This window comes from Sturnira hondurensis, unplaced genomic scaffold (assembly GCF_014824575.4).
Source record: "Sturnira hondurensis isolate 20B ecotype Veracruz unplaced genomic scaffold, ASM1482457v3 Scaffold0023357, whole genome shotgun sequence".
NCBI classification, from domain to species: domain Eukaryota; kingdom Metazoa; phylum Chordata; class Mammalia; order Chiroptera; family Phyllostomidae; genus Sturnira; species Sturnira hondurensis.
The window spans coordinates 5251464-5273618 of record NW_028095988.1 but is presented as its reverse complement, the minus strand read 5'-3'; the positions used below and the strand labels follow the sequence as shown (position 1 = coordinate 5273618).

Genomic DNA, 22155 nt, shown 5'->3' with positions numbered 1-22155 from the left:
AGCGACTTAACCATCTCTCCTTGCACTGCCTTGCCTTTGAAATGGAAGCAGTAATAGTATCCTCTCAAAGGTTGGGGGCCACAAAATGAGTTCATATACATATGTGTTTAAAGTAGTGTTTCGTTATAGTGCAGATATTGTAGAAGTATTAGCAACTATTACTTTTCTCAACATTTCATTTTACAATCTTCATTTTACCTATAACATATGCTAAGTTAAGTTTTCCTCAAATTTTCTCTTTTCAAATCATACTTTGATTCACACACACACACACACACACACACACACACATATGCACGCGTGCATGTGCAAAACCAAACCAAACCAAACCAAACAAAAAAACCCAACTTTTATAATGGGCGCTGTTAATGAATGTGTTGGGGTTTGTTTCTAGCCTAGTATCTTTTCCCTGCAGGAACTTTCTCTCTGTAACTTGGAGGCGCCCTGCATCACCCACATGGCCATCAGGCCAGACTCCTGTGCTGACGGTGTGATTGCCCCTCGGGTACTGTGGGATTGAAGCACAGCCAGTCAGTGCCCGTGTCAGAGCTCTATGGCTACTGAGAGAATTACTCTTCCATTCTGAGATCATGTGCAGTGAGTAGCTCGCAAGCCTGGAGCCAATGGTGGATCACTTTGAATCACATGAAGAGTCCAAATGTGAAGGAAGCCATCATAATGTAAGGCAGAACAGACAGACAGACAGACAGACACTTTCTCCACCTCTCACTCAGCAAGATCCAAGTGAATGATGTTCACTTTTTAGATTTCCCAGATGTGTGAGTCAAATTATCTTCTGTCCAAGTTAGTTAGAGGTAGGTTTCTATGATTTGCAGTCCTGACTAATTCAGTGGTCAATTAAGAATGCCAGCATGTGACTTATGATATCATAGCAAAAATAATTAACATCTTTAAAACATTCTCTATAGGGCCTCCATATCGAGCCATAAGAAATAAGCACCCTTTGGTGTGTGACACTGTATGGTACAAGGAGTAAAAACACATGATTTGAAGTACTGCTGTGTAACCTGAGGCGGGTGACTTAACCTTTCTGGTTTCCACCACAGACTAAAACAAGTTACTTCGCAGGGGACTGTTGCAAAGATCCCAGGGCATAATGACAGCTCCAGCGAAAGACGGAGCTGTGCTGCATCGCGTCCATGTCGGCACCAACAGAAAAAGATGCGTGCTAAAGGGAATTTTTCATTCTGACACATCTGTGTATGCTACGAAGACCCTATGACTTTTTTCTTTTGCCTTTTCATGCCAAGAAAAAAAAATACAATTAAAGACATGTCTGAAGAACACTTGGGAAATCATCCATGTGCATATATTTTCTAAAATCATACAATCAATTCTTGGTTACCCGCCAGAGCAATCCTGAACTTAGTGTTCTGCTGTTCTCTTCCTAAACCCAATCCCCGGCTCATCCCACACCTGCCGTTATAGATGCCTCTCACATCCTTACCTCACTCAGTCCCAATTACGACCTCGTTACATAGACAGCAATCATCACCGTGCTTCACAGACGAGGAACTGAAGCCCAAGAGAGGTCAGTGATGGCTACTGAGAATAGCAGATAGGACTATACCTCAAACTGCTTGACAGGTGATCTTTACTTTTGGCTGAGGTGCCTGCCTGAATTTTTATTTCCAAGTATCTGGATTCTCAGTGGTTCTGGTGTGGTTTAAAGGATCCTGAGATTCAAATTTTACTAATATCAGTTGAGACCACCCTTTGCCAGATACTAGTTTGCTCGTGTATTTATTAGATCCCACGTGCTTAGAATCACTTGGTGCCAGCAGCCCATTCAACTTTTAATCAGGAAATTATTTGTTCTCAACAGGGTAGTGGGATAGAATCTGGGCCTGTACCTCCTCCTCTGGTAGGACATAATTTTTTTAATTAAAATTTCTTCTTTTTTAAAGATTTTATTTATTTATCTTTAGAGGGGAAGGGAAGGAGAGAAGGAGAGAAATATCAATGTATGGTTGCCTCTCGTGAGTCCCCTGCTGGGGACTGGCCAGCAACCCAGGCATGTGCCCTGACTGGGAATCGAACTGCGATCGTGTGGTTCGCAAGCCTGTGCTCAATCCACTGAGCTACACCAGCCAGGGCTGGACATAATTTAACCAACCTTTCTTTCTGTCCAAGTACAAGTTCTCTTCATACACTAGCAGTTAGGTAACTCATCTGCCACTCAGAACCTTGGTTAGCGAATGGCACAACTCCTGTGCATCAAGGGCAAGAATGAACTGCAGGAAAATGCTGAGAAGAGAGGCCAGTTGATTCCAAACTGATGCCTGAATCATTTGGAAAAGTGAGGGCCGCTGCCTGAGCCGGTCTGCACACCACTCTGAGGGGCAGGCATTTTTAACACTCAGATGTTTTTATAGGAAAATTAAACGTGTGCTTCCTGGTCAAGAATAATGCCTCTTAAATTATATAATATAATCCCTTCTTTCTGAAACGCTGCCTTTCTTCCTTTTCACTCTTTAGTGGCAGGCCTAAGTTCCACCTCCCCTGAGTATGTGACTCTAACTAGTCAAGTTCACAGTGATTTTTTCCCTCTGACCTTGGGGACCCCAATTTTATACCTAGCTAACAATTCAAGGAAATAAATAACATTTTCCCAAATTTATATAATTCATCTCTCCAACAAGCTTTCAAATTCTTTGAAAAACATTTTATGCTTTGTCCTCTCCTTTAATGCTACTTACGATGTATGTATACTGTGTGCATTTCCTGATTTTCCAACAAGGGTGTCTTGAGCTATTGATATCTATGTTTCCGGTCTCTACTTCCAATGGTAACTAAACATTCATAGTCTATAGTGATTCATCTCTGGCCTAAACAGTTTATATCTGCATACAAGGCCAGCACATTTCCATAATACCAGAGGGCACCATCTGTTCCACCACTTAAAAAAATACTGCACTATTTCAAGAAAAAACATTTAAAGCACGAAGTTACTTTCCGAACGTTCTACTCCAGCGTCACAGGAAAATGGCCTCAGAGCCGTTCCTGATTTATACTTTGGTAAGAACACCATTATTTCGCAGGCTTTCTGGCCTGCAGCTTTCCAATACAATGGCAACCGTGTTTAGAAAAATGTTGCCTAGCATGGGGACTGGCCACAAGGTGGTTTGATTGGATCCCCCTATTCTGCCTCCTGAAAGAAAAAAATTACACTTTTGCCTCTGTTAAATTGTCCTCAATATTTCATTAGCCCTTTGGCTACATGACAGTTCTTTTGTAGACCAAAAATCCTTTGATTCATAACTAATTAAGGATATTTAAAAAGTTGTTCCTAACAGTAATTCAAGCCCTGATGATGGATGGCTCTTGACATTTAATACTAACAGACATCTAAGAACTTAATTATGCTGTTTTCTGATTTCTACACAACCACATGCAGTAATAGTTACCGAATAGATGTTATCTATTCATTTATTTTCGCTTTTTAGGTGGTAAAAAACCTGAGTGAACTTAGAATTAGATGTTGCCTAAAAACTAAGAAACCAGCAGGACTAGCAGTTTAAAAGTTATGGGTAGACTGAGTGTAAATTCTGGGTCTCCCGCTCGCTGGCTGTGTGGTTTGGCCTATGGTGTCACTTCTTTTGCCTCCGTGTCCTCACCTGAAACACAGGTACAATGGTGAGACCTGTCTACGGTTTTCGTGAGAATTAAACTACACAGCACTTTCACCAGGAGCTCCTTCCCAAAGCACTCAGTGAGCCGTTTCTCTGCCCTGACTACCCCCACCAATTCTTTTAAAACTATCTCTCTTCCTTTAAGGAGGAAACATTTATTTAGAAGAATTTAAATAATGTAACAACGCCAAGGTAATCTACTCCAAAAAATTATCAGAGATGCACATAAGAAATTATACATAAAGATGATCTAATACTGAACGAATACCTGGGAAATGGCTAAAGAAAATATCATACATGCTCTAATGTCACACAAAGGAAGTCAGTACACAAAGAACCTGGCACACTAATATATGTAATATGATAATTAAGGTATCAGTATTAATAAAGTCCTTATGTACATAATAGATTAAAAGTATTTAATTCAGAAATAGGTGTGTACTCTCAGCTGTATATCAAGATTGCTCTTGGTAAAGATTAGGTATTATCACTACACCAATTTATAAATATTCACATATTCTAAGGAAATATACCAAAATATTAACAACTTCTTTTTGTTTCATTTACCTCTTAATGTGCATTTTTCAAGTTCTCTATAATACATGCCCAATGTCACCAGGAGGTGTTTCTGGTCCCTATGTCCTTTTTCTTCTCAATCCATCTCAATCGATTTGTTTCTCTCTTCCAATGGGCAATCCACAATGAGCATTTATACACTTAATAATTAACAGCTGAAATAATAACATAACAAAGATGTACCCAGTATTATTTTTGAATGAAAACTATTACCTTCGTGAGAGATCTCCTTCCAGGGATTCGGTGGATACATGAAAGCCGCGTTCTGGATCTGGTCGTGGATGTCTTCATCCTCATTAAACGGGAACGTGCCACTCAGGCTCACGTAGATGATGACCCCGACAGACCACATGTCGAGAGAGCGATTATAGCCCTTGTTCCTTAGAACCTCAGGAGCCAGGTAAGCAGGGGTGCCCACCACCGACCTCCGGAAAGACTTCTCTCCAATGATCCGGGCAAAACCAAAATCACACAGTTTCACCTGTCGAAAACAATGGTTTGCAAAAATGGTAAGGTCACAAGCGGGGAATGTCTTAGTGCTTGTCTTCCGAAGGCAACTGTGACACCTTGTATACACTGTACAGACTCCTCACGGTAGAAGTCATAGCTCTTTTCCATTTTATACACTTGAAGATAGTGGTTTATGCACTGGCACAAAAGTATGCTTTCATTCATAAAAATATCATGTAAACATTTTCCTCCCTCCCTCACCCCTTAAAACCACAAGAAATAGATGTAAAAATATGTATACTTGGAAGTAGGTAATATTGTAATATTGTTTTATAAGGCAGGAAAACATCCTGCAAATCAGGGATGTGATGGACTTAAAAGGTTTATAAGATCTTAAAGGTTTAAGGATAAGCACAAGACTGTCAGGCCATCTATAATAATCTCATAATTAGCTCTTCATGGGCACCCTGAAGGTGTCCTGAAGGAGGCCAGGCAGGACAGCACCTTGATCAGGTCATGTCAGACACAAGAGTCCCTGGGGAGAGATCCAGGCGTTTTCCATCCTCTGACTTGAGCAGAAGACCCTTTTGCACTTGTCCCTGGGAACAGCACTGAACTCTCATGTCTGCCCAGCCCTGGAGAGCTGGTGGCATCCTGGGCCTGCTAAGTGTTCTCGCCCTCCGGCTGCCCCTTCTCTAGGATCTGCACACAACAGAAGCTAGAAGAGCTGAATGAGAAGGCTCGTCGTGTGATCTAGGCAGGCTGAGCTGAGAGGCCAGGATACAAAGCTGCTGTCCCAACAATATAGGAGGGTAAGACATGGATGGAAATGAACATGTGAAATTTAAAGCAAATAAAAGTTTCGAGGGAAAAGGTGACAAAACGCTGCCTGCTGGAGGTCAGTGTCACTGTAGCTGGCTTTCTGCCGGGAAAGGCCTTCATACTTGCCTGAGGGAAAGGGTCGGCCGAGGCAAGCAACACGTTTTCTGGTTTGAGGTCACAGTGAACGATATTTTTAAAATGAAGATGCCGCAAAGCCACAAGTATCTATAAAAAAGAAAATTACTGAAATAATACTACTTTGGTCTATTAGTTTATCTTAAAAGGTATTCTACAGGGACATACATTTAAATGGCCAAGAGAGAACTCACAACGTACAGTTAAACTTCTTTATGCTCAAGACACTGAAATGAGCTAGAATTAACACAGCAGGTTTCTAAGGAAACTTCAATGGGAAGACTAGCATTTTACAGCATTCATATAGTAATCAAGACAAGTATAGGCGAAATTCAATAATACTGAATGATTTTCAAGGAAGCAGGACTCAGTTACTGTGTATTTTCAAAAATTATGTATTCATTTATATTGAATATACTGGGGTGACATTGGTTAATTTTAAAATGTCATCAGTACTCTTACTACATGGGCCTTAAATGCATCAGTTATTTAGTACACTGGACTCTGGACACCACGGCTATAAATTAGACAATACAACAAGCCACTTCGACCTTTCTGAGTATAGTTTAGGCTTTGGAGGTAGAGACTCAACAACAAGGCTCAAAAGCTACAGTTAAACACTGATAACATTTGATATTAAATATTATCTTTTTTTTCTTGTCTGTAATTGATTTCTTACCTGAGTAATTAAAAACTTCGTTATGTGCTCTGGCAACCTGCCCTTCTCACTTGACAAGATCATCTCCAGCATGTCTCCATGGAGTTTTTCCATAACAACAAACACTCTTTCGGGCGTTTCAAACATACACTCCAGATTCACAACACCAGGGTGATGAAGGTTCTATTAAAGATAAATAAAGCACTTGAAGAAAATGAGGTTTTTGATACTGGTTGGCAAACTCACTGATTATACAAAACTGTTCAAGTTATAAGCTATGAAGAAACCCACACTTAAGATTTTTAACACCTCTGAATTCCACATGTGTTGCCTTATATTTTTGAAATTTTAATGCTTCCAAAAACTACATCTTTACTTTCTATGCACAGTGAAATTATTTTTTCTAGGCTAAAAATCCAAGTTCCAGCACAGTGAATTGCTAATTAGGTTTTAATTAGAATACCATATTGAGAAATCCATACTTTCTTAGGCTCATCTCCAATATTAAGCATGCTGTCCTGAATACGCATGCAAGGCCACCTCACACAGGTGGTAGAAATTTAACAAGGAAAGGATGACATTTGTAGATGTGGAGCATCTGACTGCACTGATGGAGCACACGAGGCAAAACCTTCCGGAACTACTCTGCTGCCGGAGGCTGGAGTACTTTGCTGTGGAAGCTCCTGTCTGCTTGGTTGGTGTGAAGATGACTATGAAAACAGGAAAAAAAAAATCCTAGAGTCCCTGCTTCGTCTGGGATACAATGCTAGGTGTAGTCCTGTGTTGTTCTCAAGAACTCAATATTATTTCCACAATGAAGTGATGGCTAATAATAATAGGCTGCCTTTGGCTTGACATGTTAATGGTTATATATGTCAAGCAAAATTACTTGTAACATTAGATGGGTCTCTGTAATGATGCTTAAGTCTGAATGTCAGTCTCGGGTTATCAACAAAAGCCTTTGATCATTGACCTTTACTCTTTATTTTCTACACACAATAACAACAAAAATCCTGATAATTAAAGATGATTATATATTCCCTTTATATTTCAATGAGAAACGAAAAAAATCATGAACAAAATTACCTAAAGAAAAAAGACAGGAACAAACTTAAATTTGCTAATAGCTGAACAGAGAAAAAAATAAATACATGCTTTATCTTAGGGGAAAAAAACCCTCAGTGGGTGATAGAATTGTATGTAGAATGAGTTTTCACAAACCACTTGAACCTGAAATGGCTCCCTGTTCAGACCTCACGGACGGGTACTGGGTGGCAGAAGGCGCTGTGGTGAGTCTGCCCTGCAGCTGTCCTCCGAAATGCCGGTTGGCAAGGACAGCCTGGCAGACTGGATGCGGAGCCCCACCATGGTTGGCAGAACCTCCCAGGATGCTCAGGGTGTCCTTCCACTATTTGGCAATCTTGATCTCTGCCCCAGATAACTGATAAGGCTTTTTGATTTTGATGCCTAGGTGTCCAATCATGCAGCACAATATAGTCACAAAACAGCCAGTTTCTGAATGTGGTCCAAGAGATGCCTGCACCTCCACCCAATGGCCTTTCACCTATAGAAGTATTGTTCTGGAAACTGTTAACTGGTCAAATCTGGCTACTTCAGACACCTGGCCTCCAGAGCTATTCTTTCCTGGTCAGAGATGAAGCCGTGGAGAGAGGGCAGGATTAACAAAATTCACTCTCTCACTATTCTTCCTTTATCTGTCCTGACTGCCTACAAGTAAGGGCAGACACCTTTTGGCTTTACCATTATGAAAGCGTCAGGTCCTTAGGTGGGAGACTCTGAGGAATGACTACATGTCTGTCTGGCCTGCAATGTGGCATCTGAGTGATCGCATTGCTCACACCTGAACCTGTGCATGGACTGTCTCACTTTATTTTTCTTATACAACCTTCCCTGACAGAGGAGCCCCTCCCACTGGACAAACTGTCAAGCTCTGGGTGTCCACATGAATCAGCTGTCCTCTTTTAAATCAATGACCACAGCAGAAGCTTTAAGAATAACATGAGAATCCTGCCTGAGTTACGATTCTCCTGAGGTAAGTTCACTACGAGACGTACTGAGTGCACCTTCCTCTTTTTGAGTATCTCCTTAACTTACTATTTGTTAGTTTACTATAACCTGAAGCACTTCAGCAGTTTTCTGGGGAGTTGGGCTTCCTTGAATTGCCATGGCCTGGCTGTTTGCATGGGGAGCAGGAACAATGAAATTGGAAAGGAGCAGACAAGAGAAGTAGGCAGCAAGGCAAAGGGACCCTTTGTGTGTAGACAGAGGAAAATCCAGAGTGTGAAGGTTAAGGGAGAGCAACCTCAGGGGCAGAAGAGGACGAAGGGGCACTGTTCCTCTCTCCTGGTCAGAGCTGAAGTGCGTGGCACAGTGGGTGGCATTAACAACCTCACATGCCCACTCGCCTGCTGCTTCTGCTGACTTTGTTTTCAGCTATGAGGATGGGGGAGAATGGGCATCAGTAGGTGGCCTAGATGCTCTTCTATGTAAATTATCTGATATATTGTATTTTGCCATGTATAATGTGCATTTACCCAAATTTGGGGGTGGGAATAAGGGTGTGTATGATACACCGGTAGTATTAGTTCCATATCTATATGTTTTTAATTCTTTTATTTATGCTGATGTGCTAAAAGTGTAACACTAGAAAGAAATGATGATATTGTATGCAAAATAATACCCTGGAACACAATAATGGGTTTTGTGTCTAAATATAAATCAATAAATAATTAAATTAAAAATTAAAATGAGAGATTTCTTCCTGAAAGTTTGGGCCAAAAACGTGGGTTGTATTATATCTGACAAAACACGGTACAATGCCAACCCTCCCGTGCCTCTGCCTGTGTTCCTCTAAGAATGCAAATTCTTGGCGGCACTAAAGTTCTTCACTCAATATAGCCCGTTTGTCCTTTTCCCTACTTTACCACGTGACTTGAGGAGCATCCCCTATACAGAGAGCTGAACCTGGATGTGTTTATCTAATTGGTATATTCACAGACTGTTCTAGCACAAGATTATGGAGCAGATTGATAAGATTCTCCCCCGTTAGGTAAGTTGTGCCATGTTCACTGTAAATATGAAGGACTCTACAAATGTTTTCTAATAGCATTTTAATAAAAAGAATTAGAAAAAATTGCTGTTTCTTGATAAAGAACTTTGAATCCACTTAGGTATATAGATCTTTAAAGAAAATATATTCAATGAAAGCACTGAACTAAAGGCTATGTATACACCAATGTTAAAAAAAAGTTTTAGAAAAGTTCAAACTCATTCATTTTTTGTAGTTGGCCCTTGATCTTTAATAAAAACGTTCTGCTGTACAGGTAGGTTTGCTAAAGAATACATTGAGTAATAGCTGAAAAATTTTTCCAATAGCACGACAACTTTATTTTTCCTGCATAACTGATATATGACAAGTTGGTATTTTTAAACTTCATTATATGTGCTTGAGAAAAGGCCACCATAAATTCTTATGCATGACCTGTATTTTTTTGCATTAAACCAAATGACCAAGCTTGTTTTTACATGTAAAAACAACAAAAAGAAAGAACAGAATATAATCATGCTGTATTTCTCCAAATTCTCATACCATACTGATAGAAAGTATTTCTTTAGCCTAGAGAAGACAATATTGAAGACTGGAAACAGAAAAAAAAATTCAAGCTATTATTTTCTACTATCATGCACAATTCATGTTATCTTTTTAATACCTTAAGAGTAACTCTAAGATACGCTTCAGTCACACTGGTCCATGTGACTTGTACACAATTTAAATTCTCTATGTAAAATATAAAATATATAAACTTTTTAAAGAAAAGATTTTATTTATTTATTTTTAGAGAGCAGGAAAAGGAAGGAGAAAGAGAGGGAGAGAAACATCAGTGTGTGGTTGTCTCTTGCACACCCCTACTGGGGACCTGGCCTGCAACCCAGGCAAGTGCCCTGACTGGGAATCGAACTGGCGACCCTTCACCCTTCGGTTCACAGGCCAGTTCTCAATCCACTGAACCACACCAGCCAGGACTATACTTTTCTATATAAAATATCTATTCAACGTTTTCCTCCTAATGTGCAAAGTAACTGAATTACCTTATTTTGCCATGTGTAATGCATACATTTTTGCCCAAATATTTGAGGCAAAAATAAGGGCATACATTATATATGGGTAGTACCTGAAATACCTCGTATCTGCTATTGTGTTTTTAATTATTTGTTACAGAAAATTTCTTATAGCATAATATGTTTAAAATAAATGCTAAAATTCTTCTGTAATACAAAAAACAAGTAGCTTAATATAAATAAATAAATAAATAAATAAATAAATAAATAAATAAATAATTGAGTTCAAATGAGAGATTTTTTTTCCCCTGAAAGGTTGGCCTAAACGTGTGGGTGTGCATTATACATGGCAACATGCAGTAATAAAAAAATGGCTTGACAAGTGCACATCAAATATGGCACAGTAGCATTCAGAAAGAATTTTTGCTAACTTCCCAGGCCCTACCTCAGGAATTCAGATAATAAACTTCATGGCAGAGTAAGTACTACAGGATGCTCTGGCCATCTGTTTGTTGCATTTAAGTAATCCGATTTCCAGGAAATGAAACATTTGGTCAAGTACAGGAAAGAATAGTGTCCATTCACACATAACAGATTGATGACATATCCATGAGGTGAATATAAGTTGTTCAGAAGTCTGGGAGGAAATATTGTTTGGAGATCAAGATAAAAATTTTCCTGACTCACGTTGCCTAGAGAATTCTTATGCTATCAAAAGCAAAGGCTTTTATAAAAGTAACAATGTTTTATGACAAGAACTATTTCAGTATTAACACCTTTATGTTTACATTCTATTTTCTTGTACTCTCTGGATTTGCGTTAACATTTCATTTGTAGCTATATTTAATTTTAATAGTGTCGCTGTATATATCATTCCATATATACCTGTGAAAAATTAAACATGGCATATTTTCCCCTTCATTCCGGATACTTACACTAAAACATGAGAGTTGGGAAAGAGAAGAATTAGAATCGACAATTTTTCAACATGATATTTAGGAGCAAGAAAGACCTAATGTGACTTCTCACAACTTTTCTATCAAAAAAACTAAATGATTTAGATTTTAGCTCCTACTGCACCGAACAAAATAAATTTAAAAGTGACGAGTGCAGATTTAAATTCTAAATGTCCTGAAAAGCGGAAGACTATTCGCAGTTGTGTGGGTGGGGACATGAGGTGCCTTTCTTGGAGGTACAGCACTCAGAGTCTTTGTGGATTCTCATCTCTGCCAGTTTGCCAGGGCCAAGAGGACACCCTCTTTCCATTGTCTAATTACAGTCTCTTCCAATGTAGGCTTCCCTTAGTGGCCCTAGAAATTACAGTTACCCAATGTCTCATGAAGAGGAAATAGCATGTAACTTTCTGATAGATGTTTTAAAAAGTCATCATGTAGACAGCAGATAACTATAAAAAGACTAAAGATAATACTCAAATTGATACAGTTAAGCTCATCTCTCTTTCCTAAATTCCACAATCTTATACCCAACTGTATTTTGGGGCATGTCATGTAAAGGAAAGATGTCTATCAATGGGAATGAATGTCCTTCCTTCCAAACTTACTCTTTTGGCATTTCATTTCTCAATAAATGGCCAGCCATCTCCGTCAGCAACTGAGACTCACACTAAATATTTACTTCTCCCTCAATTCCAAAATCAATTGATCTCTAAAATGAAGAGCATGCACCTCCCTAATTTCTCCCACACGGACACCTCACCTCCTCCCTACGGATCTGCCACAGCCTCCCAAGCGATCTTATCTTCGGTCTAGTTCACGTCCAGCCCACTGTCCCGATGGTCTTCCCAGAGGTGATTCTCAGTCATATCCTCTTGCTGCAGTTCCATGATAATCTCCACCAGCATTAGTAGGCGGTGCACGTACCCCTTCAGCAAGGCACACAGGGCCCTTCACAAATGGCTTCTTCTCCTCCTCCCACCCAAATACTTCACCAGCTTCTTCTCTTCTTCTCCTACACTTCTACCCATCTCTCTGGTCAGAATAAACTGTTTTCAGAACAGGCCATGTTCTCTCTCTTCTCTGCACTTTCATACGTACTGTTCTCTCAGCAGGAACGAAACTGTTTGGCCTGGTATGAATTCTCAGCTGTCAGGGACCTTCCACTGACTCCCGCAGTCCGACTTGTATGTGTCTGTATAGTCATCATCTTTGGTACAATCCTCTTTCCTAACATTTAACATACTTAGTTATTGGTGAATCTATGTGTCTTACTTACAAGACTACAAGCCCCTCAAGGACTGTATCTTATCAATTATATCCCCAGAGTAAGCCTAGTGCTTGGTACCCAAGTCAAGTTTGTAAAGTTAATGGAAGGATCAAGAATCCTTGTATCTCCTTTCTTTTTAGTGCCTGCATAATATTCTTTTTTTTTCCCCCAAAGATTTTTATTTATTTATTTATCTTTAGAGGGGAAGGGAAGGAGAGAGGGAGAGAAACATCAATGTATGGTTGCCTCTTATGCATCCCCTGCTGGGAACTAGCCTGCAGGGAACCAGCCTGCAACCCAAGCATGTGCCCTGACTGGGAATCGAACTGCGATAGTGTGGTTCGCAGGCCCGTGCTCAATCCACTGAGCTACACCAGCCAGGGCCCTGGATAATATTCTTGAAAGCTTAAATTAATTTACTAAAGTTATGTTAATACATATCTGATGCACTTAGTGACATAGTACGTTTTGCATCTAAAATGCTAGATACTGATGTCCTCTCTTCAGAAAAAAATAAAAAAGTACTAGACTTTTAGTCTAAAAAAATAAAAAAGTACTTGACTCACTGGTAAGCAAGCTCAGGATTCTGCTGATAAATGATATGATCAGAAGTAATGATATTTGTAATGATAAATACCAATAATATGGATGTGATTAGCAGAGATGCCATCAGTGGTGTGAGTTGCAAAATGATTTTCCAAAGTCCCAAGGGTATGGTCATTTCCAGGTGCTGTTGCCTCAAAATATAGATTTGGCCACTGCTTCTGTAAGTATTTCAGCATATTTGATAGGAATAAACATTTAGTGTTCCTTCTACCTAAGTGATTTGTGTTTATTTTATATATAGCTCTTAAAAAGAAGACATGCCTTAGTTTTACCCCGTTCTCAAAGCCCACAAGGAAACATTCACAGCAAGAGACAGGCAAAGCAGCAGCAGCCAAAGACCATCGTTGGGATAGTCCTTTTAAACGACCCCTTCCCTCCCTGCCAATTCTCCCCTGCACAACCTGTGAAGATCTAATTTCCTATGGGTTCATTATTGGCCTGAGGATGAGAAAGAAAGCACCGAAAATGGGCTACTTAGACGATAATGATCACTGTACTTCTAACCCTCCTCACGCGGAAGAGGCCTTGCAACTCCCTTCTTCCCACCGTTTTTGATTTGATTTACAGATGTGACAACAAGGAAATCCTCAAGGCCCGGAGCATGGTTTCAGGAGCACAGGGTCTGGACACAGACCGTCTGAGTTTCAATTCCAACTCTGCCACTTCCCAACTCCTGACTTCATTCCTTCGTATGTAAAACGGGATGATAATAATAAGGTGTCTAACCTTGCAATACCACTAGGGCTTAATGATCTAATGTCTGCAGAAGACCTGGGATCAGACCCAGAACACAGTAAAGGTTAGGTGTCACTGTCGGGAAGACTCTGTAACTTATAAAAGATCTGGGCCACACTGCATTTTGATAATTGAAAGTTTACTCCAAGTGGCAGAAAAGAAAACTTCCCGTTGCTTTTCACCTAACACAGGCTACATAAGAAAGGAACTGCTACAAGCTGGCTCCTGAAAGTTTGTGCTCCCTGTCTTTCCCCTGCTGTGATTTTATCCTCCAGGGATGGGAGGAGGGGCTTCTGCTGGGACGTCAGCCATGTGGAGAGGCTGTGCGTAGCCCCTGGGGAAAGCCTCCTGCCTAAAGCGAGCGTGATTACTGGGCTGTAGGAGGGGAACGTGTTTCCACTTCACGTGGAGCTGACAAAACTTAGTTAAAGTAGGCTCACACTTCAGTAGTTACTTGTCTTTTAGGAGATAAAACTTTTGTGGGGAAATATCACATGTGAAATTTTAGAAATGCACACTGATGTTAACCTAGGACAAAACAAAGCTAACACACTGTGTCAACTTTGTAGAAGAATAAAGGCACGTTCTATTACTTCAACAAGATTAGATACACTAATCCCTCCTCCTGTGAACAGGGGTTGCTGGCTGACCTTTAGATCAGCAGGGCCACCAATTTAACCTATTAGGCTCTAGGAACTCAGAAAGGTTCAAATCATTCCCGGTAAAAGTTGTTTGCTCTCCCATCCATCAGACTGGAGTGTACTGTTACTACTGTGGTGGGCACTAAGTGGCATGGATCGACTTTAGTTAAATATAGGTCAACGTTTTGTCGGAGAAATAATGCATGAAAGTATCTCCATGAACTGCTAAGGGCAATACATACACCCTGTGCCCAGAGATCAGGAAAGGGAGTCAACTTGTAGGTGGTTAGCTTATATGCACAATTGACCATTACATTTTTCCATCTTAAATTAGCTACAAATCTGTGTATTGTATTAATTAATACCAGATCAGGAAATTTTTCAAAAGACCGATTCAATATCTGCATAGCAAAAAAAAAAAAAAATCAGCTCAAGCCTGGTGTGGACCTTCTGTATTAATGTACACCCACAACCCTTTCTGCACACCTCAGTCATTCTGCACTCCGTCTGTTATGGACGTGCTTTGGTGTGGCTTCAGGTCACAGGTTGCTACAGACATGTGATAAATACAATGTCTTCTTCTTTCACTACAAATGGAAGGAGAAGCTAAATGCAGAGGAGGAGAAGGACTATGCAGAAAGCACTTTTTAAAAGCTCTCATCATCTCTCATGTTGTTTCTAGCATTTTTTCACTTTTTACCAGGTGATAATACTATAAAAGTATCTGACATTTGCTACCCATTACCAGGAATCCGCATATTAGAGCTAGGAAGGGGAAATTAGCCCTCTATCTGGACTCATACTCTGAGGTTTCACGGGCACTGATGTTCGTATGTGGCTGAAGTGGATACTGTAATTTTGGGAGGTGGGCGAGTACTTTCTATCAAGAGAACTCAGGAAAGACCCTCATATAGCAAGATTCCTGTACTCACCAGAGTACCCATGCCCACCCCGACCCAAGGTCAGGGTTTCAAGTTGAATGAATCAAAAGAGCATGATATTGGAGAACCAGAAACAAAGACAGAAAATTAGTAACTGATCGATACCAATAGAAAAAAAATATTCAGTGTTAGAAAACATTTCCCCAGAAAGCATGACCCCCTTTCCTCTATGCCAATATGCAGTCTGTGTTTAGATGAAAGGCAAGATTTAAGAGCATGTCTTCTTAAAATAAGAAAATTGGGATATGTGTGTGTATATATGTACATTTATAAATAATATAAAAATTGAAAACTTCAAATATCTGGATAATTATCCTATTTGCTACCAACACATAGCAATGGAGATACAGCTGAAGCACAGTTTTATTACTGTTAATCTACCTGGCTGGAGACATGAACACACAAATCCAAACTCGTCCTGGTGTTAGATTTAAAGCATAATGTTTAGCAAATCATATCACTGTGGACCAGCTTCTACATTTACATGCCAGCACTTCACCAAAAAGCTTAACATTCTATCACAATGTTAAGTGTCTGTGCAGACACATAGTCCTGCCCATGTCTTACATGTCATAGAATGGGAACTAGCATGAGTGTACGGGGTCTACTGGGCAGGGAGAGAGGACGAGACATTATGTGCCAACAGGCCAATGGTGACATCTTACTTTTGCATAAGGGTTCTGTGGTAAAACATGTTTATTCTCAAAATTAAGCAAGTTCTTAAACATGGGCCTTCTCAGAATCTTCAGGAAGTGAAAGACTGTGCTCACTCCCAAGATGTGGATGACCTGGATATCCATAACTTGTTTTAGCGGGGAACTCTTTGCCCCCCTACCCTCTTACAAATGAACTTAAATTCCTTCTCAAAATATGCTGGGAAACACTGATGTAAAAAACATGCTATGCATGATTTAATTTAGTCCCCCTGAAACAGCCCTGCAAACCAAGTGCACCAAGTCAGAGGAATTCCATAATTAAGGAAAACAGAGTTAAAAAAAAGATTTACCCCATAAACAGAAGTTTTGACTTGGAACCTGACCTTTTGACACAAGGGTTTAACTTATCAGACACAATATTTGAAAAGTTTTCTAAGTTAATTTTCTTTTTGTTATAATAAATCTTTGTTTTCATTTTCCCTCTAGTTTAGACATCTATGTACATAATCTACAGGCTTTACTTTTTGGAACATGCAGAAGATAAGATTACATTACAGCTGAAAAACCTGTCTAAAGAAACAATTCCAAGTAAATTCTTCTTGCAATAAAATACAGAGAAAGAAATATTTGAAGAAGTATAATAAACATATCAGATGAAACAATGGCAATGAGGCAGGAGAATTAGCTTAGGAAGCAGAGTCCCCGGGCTCTACCCTGTCCCTCCCCTTCTAGGTGAGGTCACTGTGGATGTGACTTGTGACTAAACACCTGCCCATCGCTGCCTCCTCCCAATTTCCTGGGTAAGAAACAGTTAACACAAACAAAACCCAGACTCAGCTACAGTCGGGCAACTCGGACCTCCCTTGCAGTTTTGAAGGTGCCCTGAATGTTCTTCAGATCATCCTGACAGTTCCGAGAAGATCAGAGAAAGAGCCACTATCCGAAGAGGAGCGACTGAGACAAGCTGTGGCTACGTCCAACCCCTGGCGACAGACACCACAACCCACCCATTCCTCCCCTTGCCCATAGCTGATAAAAACCTCCACCCAACCCTCTAGCCATGAGCCACTCTCTGAGTTCACCTGCACTCCCTTCCTTTGAGTGCTTACCGTTACTCCGATACAGCTGCTGTGCTTTGCCAAACCTGTCTGTCTTGTTAAATTTCCTCCTGCACAGTAACAAGAGCTTGGACCCTGGCACGGGGCTGCGGCCCGGCGGCCTGCCTGGGAGCCCTTCAGCACCAAAAGTATAAACTGACCTCCCAATACACACAAAGAAAGAAGGTAATCAAACCTGGTGTATTTTTCTCTAAAAAATGACTTCATAATTTTAAAAAAATCAATAGTTTGCAAATATTTCATTTTCCCACCCACATTTGGCAAGATTATTCTCTGGTTTTCCATCATGATTATCTCTTCCCCAGATACTTTTGATCATCTTTTCAGACTAAGAGGAAAAAAAGCCATGTATCAAGAGAAAAAAGCCATGTATTCACAAGATATATATTTAGTCTTGCTCCATGAAGAAAAATTGCCATGTTTTTTAAACAAAAAAAAAGGAAGGAGGATTAGAAATAGTTTATTGTTTTATTGGCAGGCTCTGCAATTCGGCACTCCATGCTTCCTTCGGCTGTGGCTACAGAATTTGTTCCACAAATATTCAATGCCTACCAGGGGCCAGGCACACGCTAAGGCATATTAAGCCCGACCCCTGGCTTTGAGTCAAATGTATGTTCTTGTTATGATGAAATTATGTGTCTCCAGGTTCCCTACTTAGAAAAGTCAACAGCGAGTTATTTGATCTTGCTCCTGGAAGCTAGACCAGTGGCTGTGAACTAATAACATCTAATGACTATAAAAACTTTGCTGTGTTCCAGGCCCTGCTGAATTTTACAAATTATCACATTTGATTCTCATGTCTGTGAGGTTTTATAGATAAGGGAACTGAGGCAAAGAAAGCTTTATAACTTATTCAAGCTCCCAAGAACTCTTAAATACAAGTCTGATATTTGAATCCAGGCAGTTTAACTCTAGAGACTGTGTTCTTTTTTTAAAAAAATATTTTATTTATTTATCTTTAGAGGGGAAGGGAGAGAGGAAGAGAAACATCAATGTATGGTTGCTTCTTGTGCATCCCCTGCTGGGAACTGGCCCCTACCGGGAACTGGCCTGCAACCCAGGCATGTGCCCTGACTGGAAATCGAACCGCGATCGTCTGGTTCGCAGGCTCGTGCTCAATCCACTGAGCTACACCAGCCAGGGCCTTAGAGACTGTGTTCTTTAACACTATGGTACACATTGTCTTAATTCAAGTTTATTTAGGACTTGGATGCTGCCTGTTCTAACTACTGTGCTTCAGGAGCCAGGCTACTTAAGACTCCCCACCACGACTGTTCAACCCACCTGAGCACGCATGTGGATTTCCGATTGCTACCTGTTGTCAGTTACCTCCCCACAGGACCCTGCCCCTATATCTCTGATGACACTCACCCTGACAACTGAACTCCCTATATTCCTGACTGATAAGACCTCTTTCCTACACCTTATTCTGTTTTTAAACCTATGAACCACCAATGTTGTTCCCTTACCAAAATCCCTGTTGATCTTAAGGTTCCACTGCCTGTCAAGGAAAAACCCTATCTACATGTGACATGTTCTCTGATTTCCTCTGCACACAATACACAATCCCCCGCCCCCGCCTGCTGCCACACACACAGGGCTCAGCTTCTGAGACAGCCTGTAACCCCTGGAAACAATGAACGTACTCCTCAAATCTTTCCCACTCATCAAATACCAACATTTTGTAATTACGGCCCCAGACTTAATGATTTATTTACACAAAAGGTATTGTACCAAAGGACCTGAGAAAGAATTTAAGGAAATTCAGTATGTGATTTCAGATAATTTTGTCAAATGTTAATCAATTTACCTGTATCTTTTCTACAGTCTAGGCCTTGTGGAAGTTGAAAAAATAGACATGGCTGAGACCTTCAAACTGCTTGTAATCTAATTATTACATAAAACACATCAATAAATATTGAAGTACTACTTTATTCTAACACTAGAAATTAAAAATAAAAAGGAGATATGGAAAACAGCATAAGACAGAGAGGACTGGGGATCTCGAATATCTATCAAACACTGATGAGCCAGGTGAACCAAGACTGGCATCCAGGGCTGGAATGAAAAGCTGGGCAATGGGCAGAGGTTAAGAGTATGACAATGACAATGACTGGAAGAGAAATGAAAGACTCAGCTGAACAGGAGAGACAGAGTCCAGTGAGATCATTTACACTGTGGCAAGACAGGACATGTAGACAGGTTCAATGAAATAAGGAAAAGAAAACTAAGCTGTTGGAAAGATAAGATGGAAGCTCATCAAAGACTCATCAGGTCGTGGTCTCCAGGATGGACTAGGGGAAAGGAGGGCCAGGCAGATGATGATGGAATGGGAAGCAGGAGAGAACTCAGCTACCAGGAGTATCATCAGTTCCAGTAAGCAAGGCATGAGTTCAGAAGCCCGGTCTAGCCCAGTGCTAATGGAAATGTGAGGGCTGCAGCCAAGATCACTTTGTAGAAAGAAAGAGAAATGGGGTGACTGTGACGGTCACTGCTAGCTGAGAACAGCCTCTCACAAAGTCTTCTTGCCTTTAAAAATTCTTCCTGTATATGTTATCTCTAAATATTGATGCAATCATAACAATTTCTTTTTCCAAATTTTTCAATAATTTATAGTCATCCGAGCATAATAAAATCCAATTCATCTGGCACAACATCTAAGGTTCTGTATGAACTCACACAAAACCCATTTTCTGGTTTTATTGCACATTCTATTCTGTCCCACCACACGGTCTCCAAACTAAGGCAGGCTCTTTGGGAACAAAAAGAATTTTAAGGGCTATGTAAGCAGAGAGAGTGTTTTAAGAACATCTGTTCTGTTTACATGTGTAGCTCTACTGTCTGGTACATGGGGAGAACTCAATAACTGTACTTCAAATGAATAGATGAAGGAATCTTAACACTCCATAAATATGCTCCAATACAGATCTGCCTGAGAATATCCCTGTGGTCTCAAAATTCTCCATTCCCAAGTCTCCTTTCACAATGATTTTTCTCCTACTTTCCAAAAGAAAGGCCTGCTTCTCACGTATTCCAAATTACAAGAGCACCCACCCATGGGGAGGAAAATACTCTTGGAGAAAATAAACAAAAAATTTCAAAATACTGTGCTAGTGTAAAGCAAATTACCTTAATAACTTCAAAATAATTCCTTGCCAAAGAAATTTCCAATTCATGCTTTCAAGGAAATTAGAGAAGAATTTAGTGGATTTATTAACAAAGGATTAAAGTAAATTTCTAAAGATAAATCACTGTTTTGGCTTGCAACTTGGCTTCTACATTTTAAAAAAGGAATAAAATTGTTGCTGAACTCTGTCTAATTCAAACAATAAGTTATATTCACCCATGAAATTATCAAAAATTAAAAAATCATTCTCATTAAATAACTTATTTTTAGTAACATTTTAGTTCTTATGTTGAACAAGCATAGATCAAAATTTACAGAGTATTTAAATTTTGATCAAGCAAAATACAGAGTATTTATTTTGCTTGATAAAGCTTTTATCAATAATTATTGTAGTGACAGCTTAATCCAGAAGGCTTTAGGTACTTAAAATACAATAAAAAATTAAAATTATACTTATTTTTATTGTAAATAATTATGAAGAGGACCAATAAAATACTTTCAAGTATAAAAACACATTGCATTGGAATGTATTTCTGTAGGAAAAGTATAATATAGTCACAGAAAACAAGGAAGTTGTAAAATATTGTATGGTTAAAATAGAGCCTATTCATGTATCTCTAAAAATGATTGATAAAGAATTTCAAATGTCTATATTTAGATTTTAATGCATACATTTAAAGGAGTGATAAAACAGCTTGATTTTCAAATACCAAGATTTTCAATTCACTACAAAATTAAGACTCTCTAAATTTCTGACAAAACTGTTCATACACCAGTAGGTACAGAATTTTTTAGAATTGTTTCTTCTAAAATAACCTTAAATTTCCTACTCACTTTCACAGAATATTGGTTGTGCTGAAGTAGGTAGCCCTCAGCCTGATAGCCCTTAACACCATTTCTTTGGTTATAACACTCAAGAGTTCATCAGTGTTGTATTTCCCTTGGAACTCTCCTGTTCCATCGCCTTGACCTTGATCATACACTTCCCCATTTCACTATGCTTCCATAGCTATCCTGGTAGCTACTGGTACCTGATTGTCCTAACAGATGATAAACACCTTAGGGAGTTCCTTCATTTATTTCTATATGGCCCAGAAGCCCAGTAAATCACTTCATTTAAAGGAAGTGCTTCACAGGTGCTAATGAATGACTTAACATTTTCTTTTAATTTTTAAAAAATATTTAGTTATTCTATTACAGATGTTCCAATTTTTCCCCCTTTGCCCTCCTCCATCCAAGCCCATCCCCTACTCCTACATTCAATCCCCACACCATTGTCCATGCCCATGGGTCATTCATACAGGTTCTTTGATTAGTCCTTTCCCCTTTTTTCCACCCTTATCCCCCCCTCCCTTGGCTGCTGTCAGTCTGTTCCATGTTTCCATGCCTCTGGTTCTATTTTGTTTGTTAGTTTATTTTGTTCATTAGGTTCCTCTTACAGGTGAGATCATATAGTATTTGTCTTTTGCTGCCTGACTTATTTCACTTAGCACAATAGTCTCTGGTTCCATCCATGCTGTTGCAAAAGGTAGGAGTTCATTCTTTTTTTTTTTTCCTGCTGCACAGTATTTCATTTTGTAAAGGTACCATAGTTTTTTGATCCACTCATCTACTGATGAGCACTCAGTCTGTTTTCAGCACTTGGCTATTATAAACCATGATGCTATGAACGCAGGGGTGCATAGGTTCTTTTAAATTGGTGATTCTGGCCCTGGGTGGTGTGGTTCAGTGGAG

The 22155-nt window shown here is 39.7% G+C and overlaps 1 protein-coding gene across 2 annotated transcripts in view; it reads right to left on the bottom strand.

Annotated features, from left to right (window-relative positions):
* PRKD1 (protein kinase D1) overlaps nucleotides 1-22155 on the bottom strand; it is a 315738-nt gene that overhangs the window by 16453 nt on the left and 277130 nt on the right. For both annotated transcript variants that reach the window (XM_037037455.1, XM_037037456.1), the window contains 3 exons: nucleotides 6316-6477; nucleotides 5628-5726; nucleotides 4443-4710 (listed from right to left, as the gene is read on the bottom strand). In XM_037037455.1, the coding sequence (XP_036893350.1) occupies nucleotides 4443-4710; nucleotides 5628-5726; nucleotides 6316-6477 (529 nt within the window). The remainder of the gene's footprint in view (nucleotides 1-4442; nucleotides 4711-5627; nucleotides 5727-6315; nucleotides 6478-22155) is intronic.